Here is a 13508-nt window from a genome sequence, read left to right on the forward strand (position 1 = left end):
GGCTCGCCATAGATATTACACTCATTTGACAGATGGGAAAGAGAGGCAAAGAGTGGTTAAATACTTTGCCTAAGATCCCAAACTGATAGGAATAGAACTATTTACACAACACTGACCAGGTCAGATACATAAGTAGAACTGACAGACTTTCAAAAATATATTGTTTTCAAGGATTCTGTTTCATTAAAAACTTCTTTAAGTCTTGTTATGTGCATGCAAATTTAAAAAAAAGTCACTAAATCTAAGCTCTTTTATGCGATATCTCTTATTTTTAATTTTTCTTGGATACTAGCACATAGCAAGAGCGGGAAAATCAATCCCTCTGAAACAGACAATTAAGCAGGGTTGTTGGCTCAAGGAAGCCAGGATCATTCAAGAAAAAACTATTTTGAATGCTGTCCTGGGAATACTATTAACCAAGGTACATTGCCGGGGGCCAAACTGTCATTCCTTCTGTACACGTTTTATTACACTTTTATGAATGAAATCTAGCCAGTGTCTGCCCAAGCCATTATGGAGCTGATGAAGGGAGGCTCAGAGAAGGTTCTCGTCTGTGAAACTGCATACCTTCATGTATGAGGTGTGTGACAGGGTCAGGCCAGATGGATACAGGAGAGTGTTAGAAGGCAGATATATTAGTCCCAGATTAAGTAGATCCCTTTTCCCTGGGTAAAGTAACAGGGTCAGTTCCAGAACAAGCAGGAACTTGCTGGAACCAATTAAGGCAGGCAGGCTAATTAGAACACCTGGAGCCAATTAACAAGAAACTGCTAGAATCAATTAGGATAGGCTGGCTAATCAGGGCATCTGAGTTTAAAAAGAATCTCACTTCAGTTTGTAGCATGCAGGCGAGGAGCTGGGAGCAAGAGGCACTAGGAGCTGAGAGTGGGAAGGCGTATTGCTGCAGGATTGAAGAGTACAAGCATTATCAGACACCAGGAGAAAGATCCTGTGATGAGGACAAAGAAGGTGTTGCAAGGAGGCCATGGGGAAGTAGCCCAGGGAGTTGTAGCTGTCGTGCAGCTCTTCCAGGAGGCACTGTAGACAACTGCAGTCCACAGGTCCCTGGGCTGGAACCCGGAGTAGAGGGTGGGCTTGGGTTCCCCCCAAACCTCCCAATTCCTGATCAGATCCAGGATGAATTGACCTGGACTGTGGCTTCTACCAGAGGGGAAGGTCTCTGGGCTGTTACCTGACCCACATGGTGAATCCACCAATAAGCGCAGGACCCACCAAGACAGAGGAGAAACTTTGTCACAGGTGGAAGGAATGTTTGAGTTTTTCCTGGAGAGGCAGCACTCACAAATGACTGTAATGACATAAGTATGCAGACTCCCATGTGATCCAGATCACAACATCACACCTGTGTACTACTATGCAGTGGTCACACTGAAAGCTTCTCAAATTGCTTGAATTAATGCACTGAAGTTTTGTATTCTTTGGGATGTCTCTTTCCTGCTTTCAGAATTTTGGTTAGGGAGCTGGAGGGAGTCGCAAAAGGACATGAGTCACACCAAATTAAATCCGATTGAAAAGGTAGTTTGAGTCTTTAAAATGCACATAGTAACATTGCAGTGAGACACTCCAACATATCTCATTTTTCCATTGTACAATTTGCTAAATCACATCACTGAAAACTTACTGTGAAGTCTATTTATATCTAGTAATCCCTGGCGGGGCCCCAATGACCAACATCAGTTGTGGCCCATTGTTCCGTTCTGCTGCTTGTCCATTTGATGATCCCAATGACTGTCCTAAAAAATATAGCTGTGACTGTGGAATCAAGGGACTGAGAGTTTATATCTGGGAATTACACTAGCACAGTAGAAGTTTTAAAATTCACGTCGCTTCCAACAATGATGATACAGTAACCTGGGAAGATACAGATTCCTGTTCAGGATTTCAGAACAATCAAACAAAAGGCTACCCCCGATGAATTCATGCTTGGTTTTAAACCGGGCCCAATGAATGTTGGGATGGTCTTTGGCAAAAATAGTTAGGGCTCTGCAGACATATTCAGTAAAGCTGATGGTCTCATCCTGAGCATGAATTCAAGTATTCAGTAGCCTGAGACACTGAATTGCCAAATATAAGTCTCTAAGAAGGAAGAGACATCCTTGACGTAATTGACATACAAGCGAAGGAAGCCTGAAGCCCATAACTCTGGTTCAAAATAAGTCTTCTCTATCTACAAGCCCTTTCTCCTATAGTCCTTGACATTAAATTAACAAGTTGTAATAGAGGTAGTAACTAGTTTCTTCTGAACTGGTTTTGACCAACCACAGAAGTGGATGGACCCTATGAGAGAAGCAATCCCCTCTGGTATTTCTAGCCTAGCCCAGCGCAGCGCCAAAAGTACTGAAATCTCATGAGACAGTCAGATCGTGTGATGTTTCCAGAATGACTTCCCCATCAATAGTTTGGATGGGCAACTGGAGATTGTCAAAACCCCTAGCGATGGCCCCATCACTCTGATTTCAGTCATGTACAGGAGACTTATCTCCACCAATATCTTCTCTCTTTATTTTTAATTGAAGGAGTTTTGTTCAGAGGAAAATCTGTTGTACACAGGAGTGATGGATACACAGGAAAACTGTTCTCACTGATCTCTTTGTCTATAGCCTTGCTTTAGGCAAGCAGAAATCGGCAGCTAGATAGCTACTATCAGTTACTGAATAAGCATCTGTGGCTAAGATATTAACCTCGCTATAAAATGAAAAAGGCTTTCTTCAATACCACATGCTGGGATTTAATTTCTGCTATACTGTGGTAAGAGTACACATCCCCTGGAATAAACCCCTATGTTATGCACCCAGTTCTTTATTTACTCTACATTATGTGCATCGGGCACCCCGTGCATAGAAACACACATGTACAATAGTGACAAGTCATTTTTGTTTACAAATTAGTTTACAAATTACAATTACAAATTTGTTTACAAAATCCTTAATTTTGTCCATGGCTAAAAGAAAATTAAATACTATAAATAACAATATACTGTGCCTATCTATTGAGCAGCGAGAACAGTACATACATAGTCTGCAAAAAGCAGATCAGGAAAGCTTTCAAGTATAGATGACTGTTAGCCACTGACTGAACTGTTTCTCCACTCTGCTTTAATACTTAAACTCAAAGGGAAGTTTATGTTTTCTAGATTTGTTGATTTCTCTTCCCCACGATTCAGAAAGATCTGAGTTTATAAACAGAGTTTCAGTGATGTACAGGAGACTGATCAATGATGAAGTTAACTTAAAATCTCTTCGGTTATGTATAGTGCATGCCCTTTTTTAAAAAAGGCAGTCAAAGATACAACAGAAAGCCAATGGAAATTTGGCCCAAGACCAGCTGTCGATAAAATCTATTTTTCTTAACTCCAACACAGACTTCCCTTTAGGGAGAAGAAAATTATTGGGGGTCCACCACGTGGGAGCCACTTTGTTAATACAACCAAGTTAGACAACTTGCCTGAAGTTTACTAGATAACATGGGCCTGATTCTGTGCTCATTTCAGTATAAAGCCAGATGTAATAGCAATGCAGTCATCGTAAATCCAACTGTAATCCCAGTGCACCAGTGTAATTGAGAATGGAATTCATATTTACCAATACTAGCTGAATCTCCTCCTGAGTTTGCAAATTTGGGCCAGAAATTTTGTGAGAACAGGCTTTTTAATGATTTTCCCAGTCTTTCCTGGTTCCATGCAAGCTTTGTAATACAACCCAAAAGTGCAGAGACAGGCAAAAATGAAAGACGATGGGTGCAAATTTCCTACAGTTTTGGAACCTCAAAATCAAAATGCTTGTTTGAGTTTGGTGTGGAGGGATGGGCAAGGGCTGGAGATGAGGCAGAAGCAGGGCAAGAGTATGTGTTTCTAGACAAACCCTCCACATTTACCCCAAATAGAATGGCTGGGTTGCAGCCATGGGGCCTGCTGTGGCCTCAGGATTAGAGTGCTAAACATGGAGTGATTCCAAGGCTGAAGTACAACAGCTATATTCAATATGTCTCCTCCAGCCTTGCCTGTAAGGTGATGAGTCATCCCTGAGCTAGAGCCTGAATAAACCACATGTGTTGTTGAGACATTCCTGTGTTGTGCTCCAGCCAATCCACAAACCAGGAGCTGGTCTGGTGACCCTCGGGGCAGGTATATAAACCTTGCGGGAGAAACAGTAGCTCAGTTTACTCAATGTTGCTTCATGGACTGGAACTCTCCCCTGCCTGACAGCAGTAACACACTCTATAAGCCTTAGCCTCCTTCTGTCTTGCTCTTGCTTCGGCCCTGTTCCTGCTCCTACTCCTGACCTGTTCTTACTCAGGCCTTGTCCCATCCCACTCTGGACTCCTGATTCCAGCTCTAACACCCCCTGCCTCCGCCCACTAAATGTGATTGTCATGGCTCTGACCATGCCCATCATGGTTTCTTACATTGTCAGCCTTTACTTGTATGGACATGAAAATTTAAAAAAACACAAATTCAACCCAAACCCCTTACTTGGTATACACACCTCTACCTTGATATAACGCGACCCCATGTAACACGCATTTGGATATAATGCTATAAAGCAGTGCTCTCGGGGGGCAGGGCTGCTCCGGTGGATCAAAGCAAGTTCAATATAACGTGGTTTCACCTATAACGTGGTAAGATTTTTTGGCTTCCGAGGACAGCTTTATATCGAGGTAGAGGTGTACATATTGTAACTTGTACTTGAAGTGTAGTACTAATTGTATAGGAGGACTAACTAGACTATATTTCCTCTTCAATTCAGGAGAATGGTTTAGAAGTCTAGAGTATAACTGTACACCAGAGAAAGGAAGAATATTAAAGTCATTTAATAGACTAGGATAAATGTTTGCCTCTGTTTCTTATTTATCTTTATTTAGAGATTTATACTGAGGATAGTTCAGCCAGATTTTTTTCATCTTTTGTTACTTATTTGTGTATTAGAGCCAAGTGAAATAATATCAAGAAACTAACGAGCCATGGAATTCAGGATAAAAGGCCAATAATTTCACTAAATATGAATCATCTCTGTTAATATTCTTTCTGCCAAATTCTACTTTTCGCTTCACATTAAAGAAAAATTAGCTATCGGGACAAATAAAAAATGCATTGAGTGTGAATTGATCTGTGTGTTTTCAAAACAAACTGTGCTAATGTTTTTAATTAAGGGGTAGGGAAAAGGAAGGGCTTTATCATCCAGTCTTCTAGGGCTATTATTCCATTGTGGATGAGTCTTCTGTTATTCTTAATGTCCACCTCTTTTGAAGGATTTGCTGTTAAATCAAATGTAGTTTGTATTTAAATTCCAGCGTGCCACATGAGCCCTCATTTATTTGATAAGGAACCATTGTTATGAAGAAGAATGTAGCGCTTAATTTGTATTGCTTAAGGGAGCTCAGGAATGCTCCATTTGCTGGTTTTGCATGTTAACGATATCATTTGGTCAGAAATGAATATGCAGCGCTATATAGTTGAGCAAAATTTGGAGGTGAAATTATATAAGCTCTGTCAGATTACTCACACGCAAGGCTTCTGAAAGGACATGTTTTCTGGATAGAAAACATGCACGCACAACAGTGCTGACAGCTTCATCACTGTTCCTGAGTCTCAGCTGGCTTTGGAGGGAGTGGCCATTAGCAGGGATGAGAGGATAATTTCAGTTTTCGTGTTCATTTATGGTCTGATCTAATGCTCAAAAAGATCAGTGGAAAGACTCCCATTGACTTTATTGGATGCTTAGATTGGAACTTTATGGCTTGATCCAATAAAGTCATTGAAAAGACTTCCCACTAACTTCAGGAAGCATTGGATTAGGTCCTGAGGCTTTGATCCTGCAAAGATGTGCATACATGCTTAATTTTAAGCACTGCGAGTACTCCCATTGATTTCTGTGGAACTGCTCACATTACATTAAGTTACGCACATGAATATTAGCGGGATCAGAGCTTTAGTCGTTAAAATATTTAACTGTCAAAAATGATAACAATTTGTGGAGGAGGTGGTGTGCGCTTGGGCTATTGTTCACTAAGAACTGGTCTGTGGCCACCAGCTGATTAGAAAACTGGAGGTTTTCTTCTGGGAACTGATTTTTTTTCATTAGAAGTATCAAAATCTGAACTATTTTCATCAAAAAATAAAATATTTTGATTTTGAAATGCTAATTTGGTGCTTTAGGGGAGTTGTAGTTCATGTTTCTCATGCCCCTGTTCTCCTTCATAGGCTGTGCTCCTTGGTCAGACTACATCTCCCATGATGCACCATGTTTTCTCCTCTGGGTGTGGGAAGGCAGTGCATCATGAAGTCCAGTTGGGCACCCTGCCCATTGAGGAGAAAGGGAGTATGAGGTATCTGAACTATCCCATGAATCACTGCAGCAGCATTTCAGAATCCAGATATTTCAGTTATCAGGCATTCAGTTTTTCGTCAAAAAATGTTGTTTTGTAAACAACACCATTTTCCATTGATAAATAGTTTCACTGGAAAATTTTTGACCAGAACTAATTAGTATCTTTCTGTCATTAATGACCTAAACTAAATTTGATGTAGAAGCAAAAGGCTCCAGTGCACCCATAACTAGATCCCGCAGCAGCTGGACACCTGCAACTAGCCCATGCCAGTCAATTCAGGCTCAGGCTGCAGGGCTGTTTCATTGCTGTGCTGATTTTTGGGCTTGCTTTGAGGCCGGGCTCTAGGACCCTGCAAGGCGAGAGGCTCTCAGAGCTCAGGCACCAGCTTGAGTCCTGGAGTTTATATAGCAATGAAACAGACCCGCAGCATGAGCCTGTGTTGGTTTGCACAGGCCAGCCACGGGAGTCTAGTTGCTGTGTAGACAGATCCAAAGTGTCCATGCCAGCTTCCCAGTTCAGAAGACACAAGAGAAAAAGGGGTTGTGCACATTCTGTGACAGAAAAAGTGTGACTTTTCCTTTAGTTTAATTCCTGATGGTAATCCAGGAAAATGGAGCTATTAGATGTTGGCATCTCTAATGTGAGTATCATTTCAAAACGAATTGTTTTTGCTAAAGGTAATAATCTTGCTACTGCTAAAGCAATGAAATTGAATTCTTAAGTACTAGAGTAGAGCAAACCATGAAGTATTGTACTGCTTACTGAAACTATGGATCAGGTGGCTGCCTGAAAAAGAGTCTATTTAAGGTAGAGTATTGATAGTTCCTGTATTTACCAATGTAATATGCCAATTGTTCTATGATTCTACATTAAATCTTATAATAGAAATACATACACTTAATACATATCACCCTTCATCCAAGGATCTCAGATAATTAACAAAAATGAATTAGGCCTCATACCATCTATGGGTCAACGAGTGGTACCTTTACCTAAGTAGAGTGGTATTTGCCTCCCAATGACTCCCATGGGATGACTCATGGTATAAGGAACAACCGAACCTGAGTATCACTATCTGGCCCTAAGCAAGGTAGAGAAGTACTGTAAATAGCAACTCTATAGATTGGTAAACTGAGGCGCGGGGAGGTTCTGTGACTTGCCTCATTTAAAGCATGTTTGTTAAGTATGACAAAGCATATCAGTGGTCGAGCTGGAAATGGAAGCCAGACATCCTGACTCCTGCTGACTGGCTTCTACCACAAGACCAGACTGCCTTATAGGAAACAATGTGCTCATGGGGAAACACAGTGAGTTTTCTAATAATCATACATGATAGAATTTGCATTAAGGGATGAAAGTCTTCCCTGTGCAACCCAAGGCCTATGCGCTTAGTCATGGGGCTTAAGTAGGAGTTAACTGCTGCATAGGCTTGTGCTGTCCCTCTGTTCAAGGTTGAATTTCACCCTAGTGAGGGCACTACCACCTCTTAAATACTAGGCTTATTTCCTGACCCCAAAGGATACTGGGGACAGAGCTCCGTTTGTGTATGGGAATAATTTAAGACTGAGGTGCTGTGGTGACTCTTTGCACCCCTAAATACTACAGTCATGTTTGATTTTTTCCTTGCTGATATCCAAAAGGGGTCCAGGCTTTGCTTCTCCAGCTAAGATCAAAGTCTAGATTAGATGGGGAGGGAGGGGGAGTGTCTTTTATTATTCCATTTTACAGTGGAAAATATCCCAGAGGATTCAACTTTCCATATACCACAACCACAATAGGTTTGCAAACCCCAAAGTAGTAAGAGCATAACAATCTAGTTATTTTAAGCCACATTTACAATGGTAAATCATAATTTTCGGGATGGGGCTCTGTTCAACCATGCCCATATCCTCAGCTGGCATAAATCTGAATAGCTCCCTTGTTTCCAGTGAACCATCTACATCAGCTGAAGATCTGCCCCAGTGTTTTCAAACAATATTTACAGTTGTTCTATCCTAGTTATTGAAGAAGAAAGAAAACTGGCACCAGCAGTAAATACACCTACCTATGAATGCCCTTAATGTTTTATAGTTATTAGGAAAATATCCAGTGGGACTGTGTTTCTTCTATATCATTTTGTGCATATGTTAATGTCAGTCCCTGACACACACTCATTTTTCTTCATCCTTTTCTCTTAATGGATACCTTGAGCTTAGCTGGCCTTCCAGAGGCTGAGAGTAATAAATGTGCTTCATCCATTAGAGAGCAAGAACTTTTGCAGGATTCTGGAGTCAAATCTTTTGTCTAATGTTTTTAATGAATTTGCTTCTGCCACAAGATTGTTGTTGTTATTCATTAGTGAGGCATATTTCCTTCTCTGGAATTATATTATTTTTGATATAATTTATATCCATCCTGCAGATCCCATCCACGATTAGGGCCCCATTTGATGAGTCATCGTGCAAATACATAGCAAAAAAAGAATTGCTATCCTGGAGAGCTTACGTTCTAAATAGACAAGAGAAAAAAGGGAGAGTGGAAGGTACTAGTAGTATTCCTACTCTACCAATGGGGAACTGAGGCACAGAGACATTAAGTAACTTGCCTAGGGTCACCCAGGATGTCTGTGGCTGAGCTAAGTTCAGTGCCTTAACCACAGAACTTCCCTTGCTCCCTTTAATGTATATAGGCAGTTTAGCAGTTGAATTTTGTGCAGTCTTACTTCAGTGGCAAAATAATATCTCCCAAATAATGTTCCAATTCTACAAGCATAGTGCTTACTACTGGGAAGCTGGTGGCACTACCCAGTGCAGGCCCCACTAAAGTCAATAGGAGCTTTCCAAAGACTCCAATGGCATCAGGATCGGGCTTTATTTTAGGTATTGGGTAACTTCCATTGATTAAATAAATCTACAATCCTTTAAAAAAAAAAAAAAGGGAAATGACAACTACAAATTTTGCATTGCTGATAATGCTGTTTCTATTGATTTTTTATTTCCTCTTCCTGCAGGACACCTGCCATGATTGGCTGTTCGTTTGTTGTAAATAGGAAGTTCTTTGGAGAAATAGGTCTTCTGGATCCTGGAATGGATGTATATGGAGGAGAGAACATAGAGCTAGGAATCAAGGTTTGTGAAATTGTTACTGTTCTGTGCAATTTTTCTTGAAATTGTATTTTTAAAAAACGCATACACAAGTATCTTTTTTAAAGACCAAAATCAATTAGAATCTGCATTACAATCGAGCACATATTTTCAGTGGCACCTTAAAGAAAGAGTCCAGAAAACATTTAGTTACTTATTAGGAGTATATATTTTCTCCTGTCCCCCAACATTTGGATATGGAGCAAAGGCTGCTAAAACCAAAGGCAGCGTTTCCAATTATTTAAGTGGGCGTTGGATCAGGTCTCTAGCATCAGTTCATGATAACAAATTATAGATATGCGAAATATCAAATCCACAGTCAAAGAAAATATCATGCTTGTGTGTCTCACAGAAATAGTCTCATGGAAGGTGATGGGGCTACTCATTGTGAATACCACAAGCATGATTTGAATGCTAAAACATCTTTTACAGACATTTAACAGCCACATAATAAAGTGCATGTATAAACTGGTGTAACCCACTTTAATTATGATATATCAATAGGCGTATTTTCAGTAACTGACCCAATAAACTAGACAAGAAACTCCTGCTTACAATGTCTTCTAGTGCAACTTTAATTCATTACTGTAAAGATATTAGATGTGGATTAATGATTTGATTGTTTCCATAATTAGAGCCCTACCAAATTCACAGCCATGAAAAATGCATTACGGACCGTGAAATCTGGTCTTCCCACTTCCTGTAAAATTTGGTCTTTTGCGTGCTTTTACCCAATACTATACAGATACAACGGGGGAGACCAGCGTTAATTCTTAAATTGGGGGTCCCGACCCAAAAGGGACTTGCTGGGGGGTCACAAGGTTATTTTAAGGGGGTTGCTGAATTGCCACCCTTATTTTTGTGCTGCCTTCAGAGCTGGGTGGCCGGAGAGTGGTGGCTGTTGGCCAGGTACCCAGCTCTAAAGGCAGCGCCCCGCCAGCAGCAAGGCAGAAGTGAGGGTGGCAATATCATACCATGCCACCCTTCTGTGCTGCTGCCTTCAGAGCTGGGCGGCCAGCCTGCAACTGCCACTCTCCAGCTGCCCAGCTCTGAAGGCAACACCGCTGTCAGCAGCAGCGCAGAAGGAAGGGTAGTAGTATCGCAACCCCCCCTACAATAACCTTGTGACCCCACCCATCCCCAGACACAATTTCTTTATGGGACCCCTATGATTGCAACACCATGAAAGTTCAGATTTAAATAGCTGAGATAATGAAATTTATTATTTTTAAAATCCCATGACCCATTAAATTGACCAAAATGCACTGTGAATGTGATAGGGCCCTATCCATGACATATCACAAAGTGGTTCATAGACAAAAGATTTCAATGCTTGCAAACAAACTTGCAGTGGCAGTCTATGGAGATCCAATCAAGCCTGGGCTTAGAATATACTATTGGTTAGATTAAGGAGCTGATAGTGGGAGAGACTTGAAACTTGCTCATAACTGAAAAATTGAATGAGTGCTGTTGTAAAAAATGAAAAGTCATTGTTTATTTCATAGATTTTCCAGATGATATTTGCTTTTCTAGACAATCAAAAGCAATTTATAAAATCTGTTTTTATTGGGTGTGGGGAATAGAAATCTCATTTAAACAAGGGAATAGAAGATAAAGGCCTTAAATATGCCACGCAATTCCACTCCTTATGGGGTAATTATTGCACCATGAGCATGCAACTGATGCACTTGGTCTAGAGGTATCAAACTCTCTTGTAACCAACTTCATTTGTTTGTTTCATGTTTTTGTGTTGCTATCATTCAGTGATTGACAGAGATGGTATAGTATTTAGTAAAACTATTCTTCTCCTAGTTAATAATTCAACCCATCTTTTTAGTCTTAGAGGATTTCAATGGAGATTGCTAGAAAAGTCAGCTCGTTGTTGCAAGTACAACCAATGATCAGAGATGTAATATTTTTTTTTTACATTGTGGATCTATTAAAAGGTTAGCTAGAATATCTCTGCTTGAACGATTTTGAAAATTCCCACCACTCCATCCTAATCTTCATTTTTTCCCATGTGTATATATCCGCGCACACACACTTTATATATACACACTTTGGCCAAGATTTTCAAAAGTAATTAGTCGTTTTGGGTGTATAAACATGTGGGGCTCAAACTTATGATATTTTTTAAAAGGCCTGCTTTTCAAACGGTGCCGGGCACGTCCCCTCTGAAAATCAGCCTCCCTTAAGGTGTCTCAAGTTGAGCATCCAAAACTGCAGGTAAATAAAATTGCTAGTCACTTTTGAAAATATTGGCCTTCGTGTAAAGCTTACAGTTACACCACTTGGGCCCAGTCTGGCTTACACTGAAGTTGGTGTTTTGCTATTAAATTCAATAGAATGGTGGCTCTTGTCACAGTTGGTTTGGTTTGCACTTTATATCAAGGTTCCATTTATACAGGGTTAATAAATAATTAATTGACATTTGAATAAATGGTTCATTAATTATAGATTGTTATAGCATCCAACCTACCAATAAATTGTTTTAAATTCTGGCTTACAACCATCTGTAATATGCTTATAACACCTATTAATCCTCAGAAACCATTGCTAAAGTTTATCTTAATATAAAATGTTTGATTGGTTGCTGAATAATTTTAAAGTGTGGCAGTTGTCAAAAAGTAATTGTGTGGTTCTTTGTTTACTCTGTCTCAATGCCTCTCGGCTCAAAAGTGACTCTGTTTACGAGTCAGAAGATAATGGTTTTCTCTTGGGTGATGATGCAAGTTCCACCCTCTTTCTGAAAATCATGCTTTATTTTAATATAGTTTAATATTTCTATTACTAAAAAACCCATCACATGTTCCTGGGTGCATGTATACATTTGTTTTAAAGTACAGAAATTAGACAATAGACCAAAGGGACAAATAAAGCCCACCACTGCAGACATCCAGCAAAAACATCAGTTAAACATACTATGGTAGGGGTTCTCACAACAAATGTTTTGGTGATCTCAGAGTGCAGCCACCAACTCTTGCTGGTGGCCGCTCTGACAATTTTAACTAAAATTCTTAATTAAGTTTAGGAAAGACAACGAAATATGCACATATACTTGTCCAAATCATTGCAATTTAAAGATTTTTTTGCACACTCAATAATAATAATAATGTATACTTATCTCTATTCTTTACTGGATCTAAACAGAATAGAAAACACAACTAAGGGTGTGTTCTTGTCTTTGTTGTTGTTGTTTATTTTGCTTTTCTGGTTTGTTTCTTATAGACTTGCTAGCTAGTAAGCTGCTGCTGTGAAAACTGATATTAATAAACGTACAAATGTCACTTTTCACAGCAGCAGACTTACTCAGCCCTGGCAAGCCCAGGGACAAATTAAGCACTGGATGGGTTGGTGGGTAGGGAGGCATTGGAGGCCAGAGGCAATGGGGAGAATGGATGGGGGAGGCAGTGGCGGCCAAGGGAGAATGGATGGGGGTGAACCCAGGGCTGGAGCCTGTTGCCCACCACCCCAGGGAAGGTGGGGAACTCACTAGCAACCTGTTCCTCCAGCATTTGTGTCTCCCCTGCTGGCGGCCTCAGAGGAGGGGGCACTGATTTTCCCCCGTCCCCCATCACTGCCCAGGAGACTGTGTCTGCAAGAAAAGCACCTGGTGGCCGCATGCAGCCATGGCGGCCACATTTGAGAAACGCTGTTCTATGGTACAATTAAATGAAGGTGATTTTAAAAAAAAAGGTAACAGTAAAAAAAAAATAAGGTTTTATCTTGTCCTATATTTTAAAAGAATGTGTACTTTATGATAATCTGATTTATAAATATGTCCAGTTATATGTACAGTGCATATGGCTATAAAATGCAATAAAAGAAATCTATTTACTTGCTGTTACTAATTAGTTCAAATGAGAGCGTTGACAGATTAGTTAAGTGGTTCACTCTGACAAAAAAGTTATCCATAGTTAGAGCTGCAGATAACCCTGGCACTAGGGTTTTTGCTGCCCTATACAAAGTAGAAAACATCCTCCTAGCCTGTAGTCACTCAAATAATAATAAATCCACTAAACATTTTGCTGCTTCTAA

The 13508-nt window shown here is 40.3% G+C and overlaps 1 protein-coding gene across 1 annotated transcript in view; it reads left to right on the forward strand.

Moving 5' to 3' along the window:
• Positions 1-13508, forward strand: part of GALNT17 (polypeptide N-acetylgalactosaminyltransferase 17) — a 274088-nt gene that overhangs the window by 188128 nt on the left and 72452 nt on the right. Inside the window, exon 6 of the mRNA XM_050929492.1 lies at positions 9338-9455. Coding sequence (XP_050785449.1) covers positions 9338-9455 — 118 coding nt within the window. The remainder of the gene's footprint in view (positions 1-9337; positions 9456-13508) is intronic.

Source organism: Gopherus flavomarginatus, chromosome 19 (assembly GCF_025201925.1).
Source record: "Gopherus flavomarginatus isolate rGopFla2 chromosome 19, rGopFla2.mat.asm, whole genome shotgun sequence".
Lineage (NCBI taxonomy): Eukaryota > Metazoa > Chordata > Testudines > Testudinidae > Gopherus > Gopherus flavomarginatus.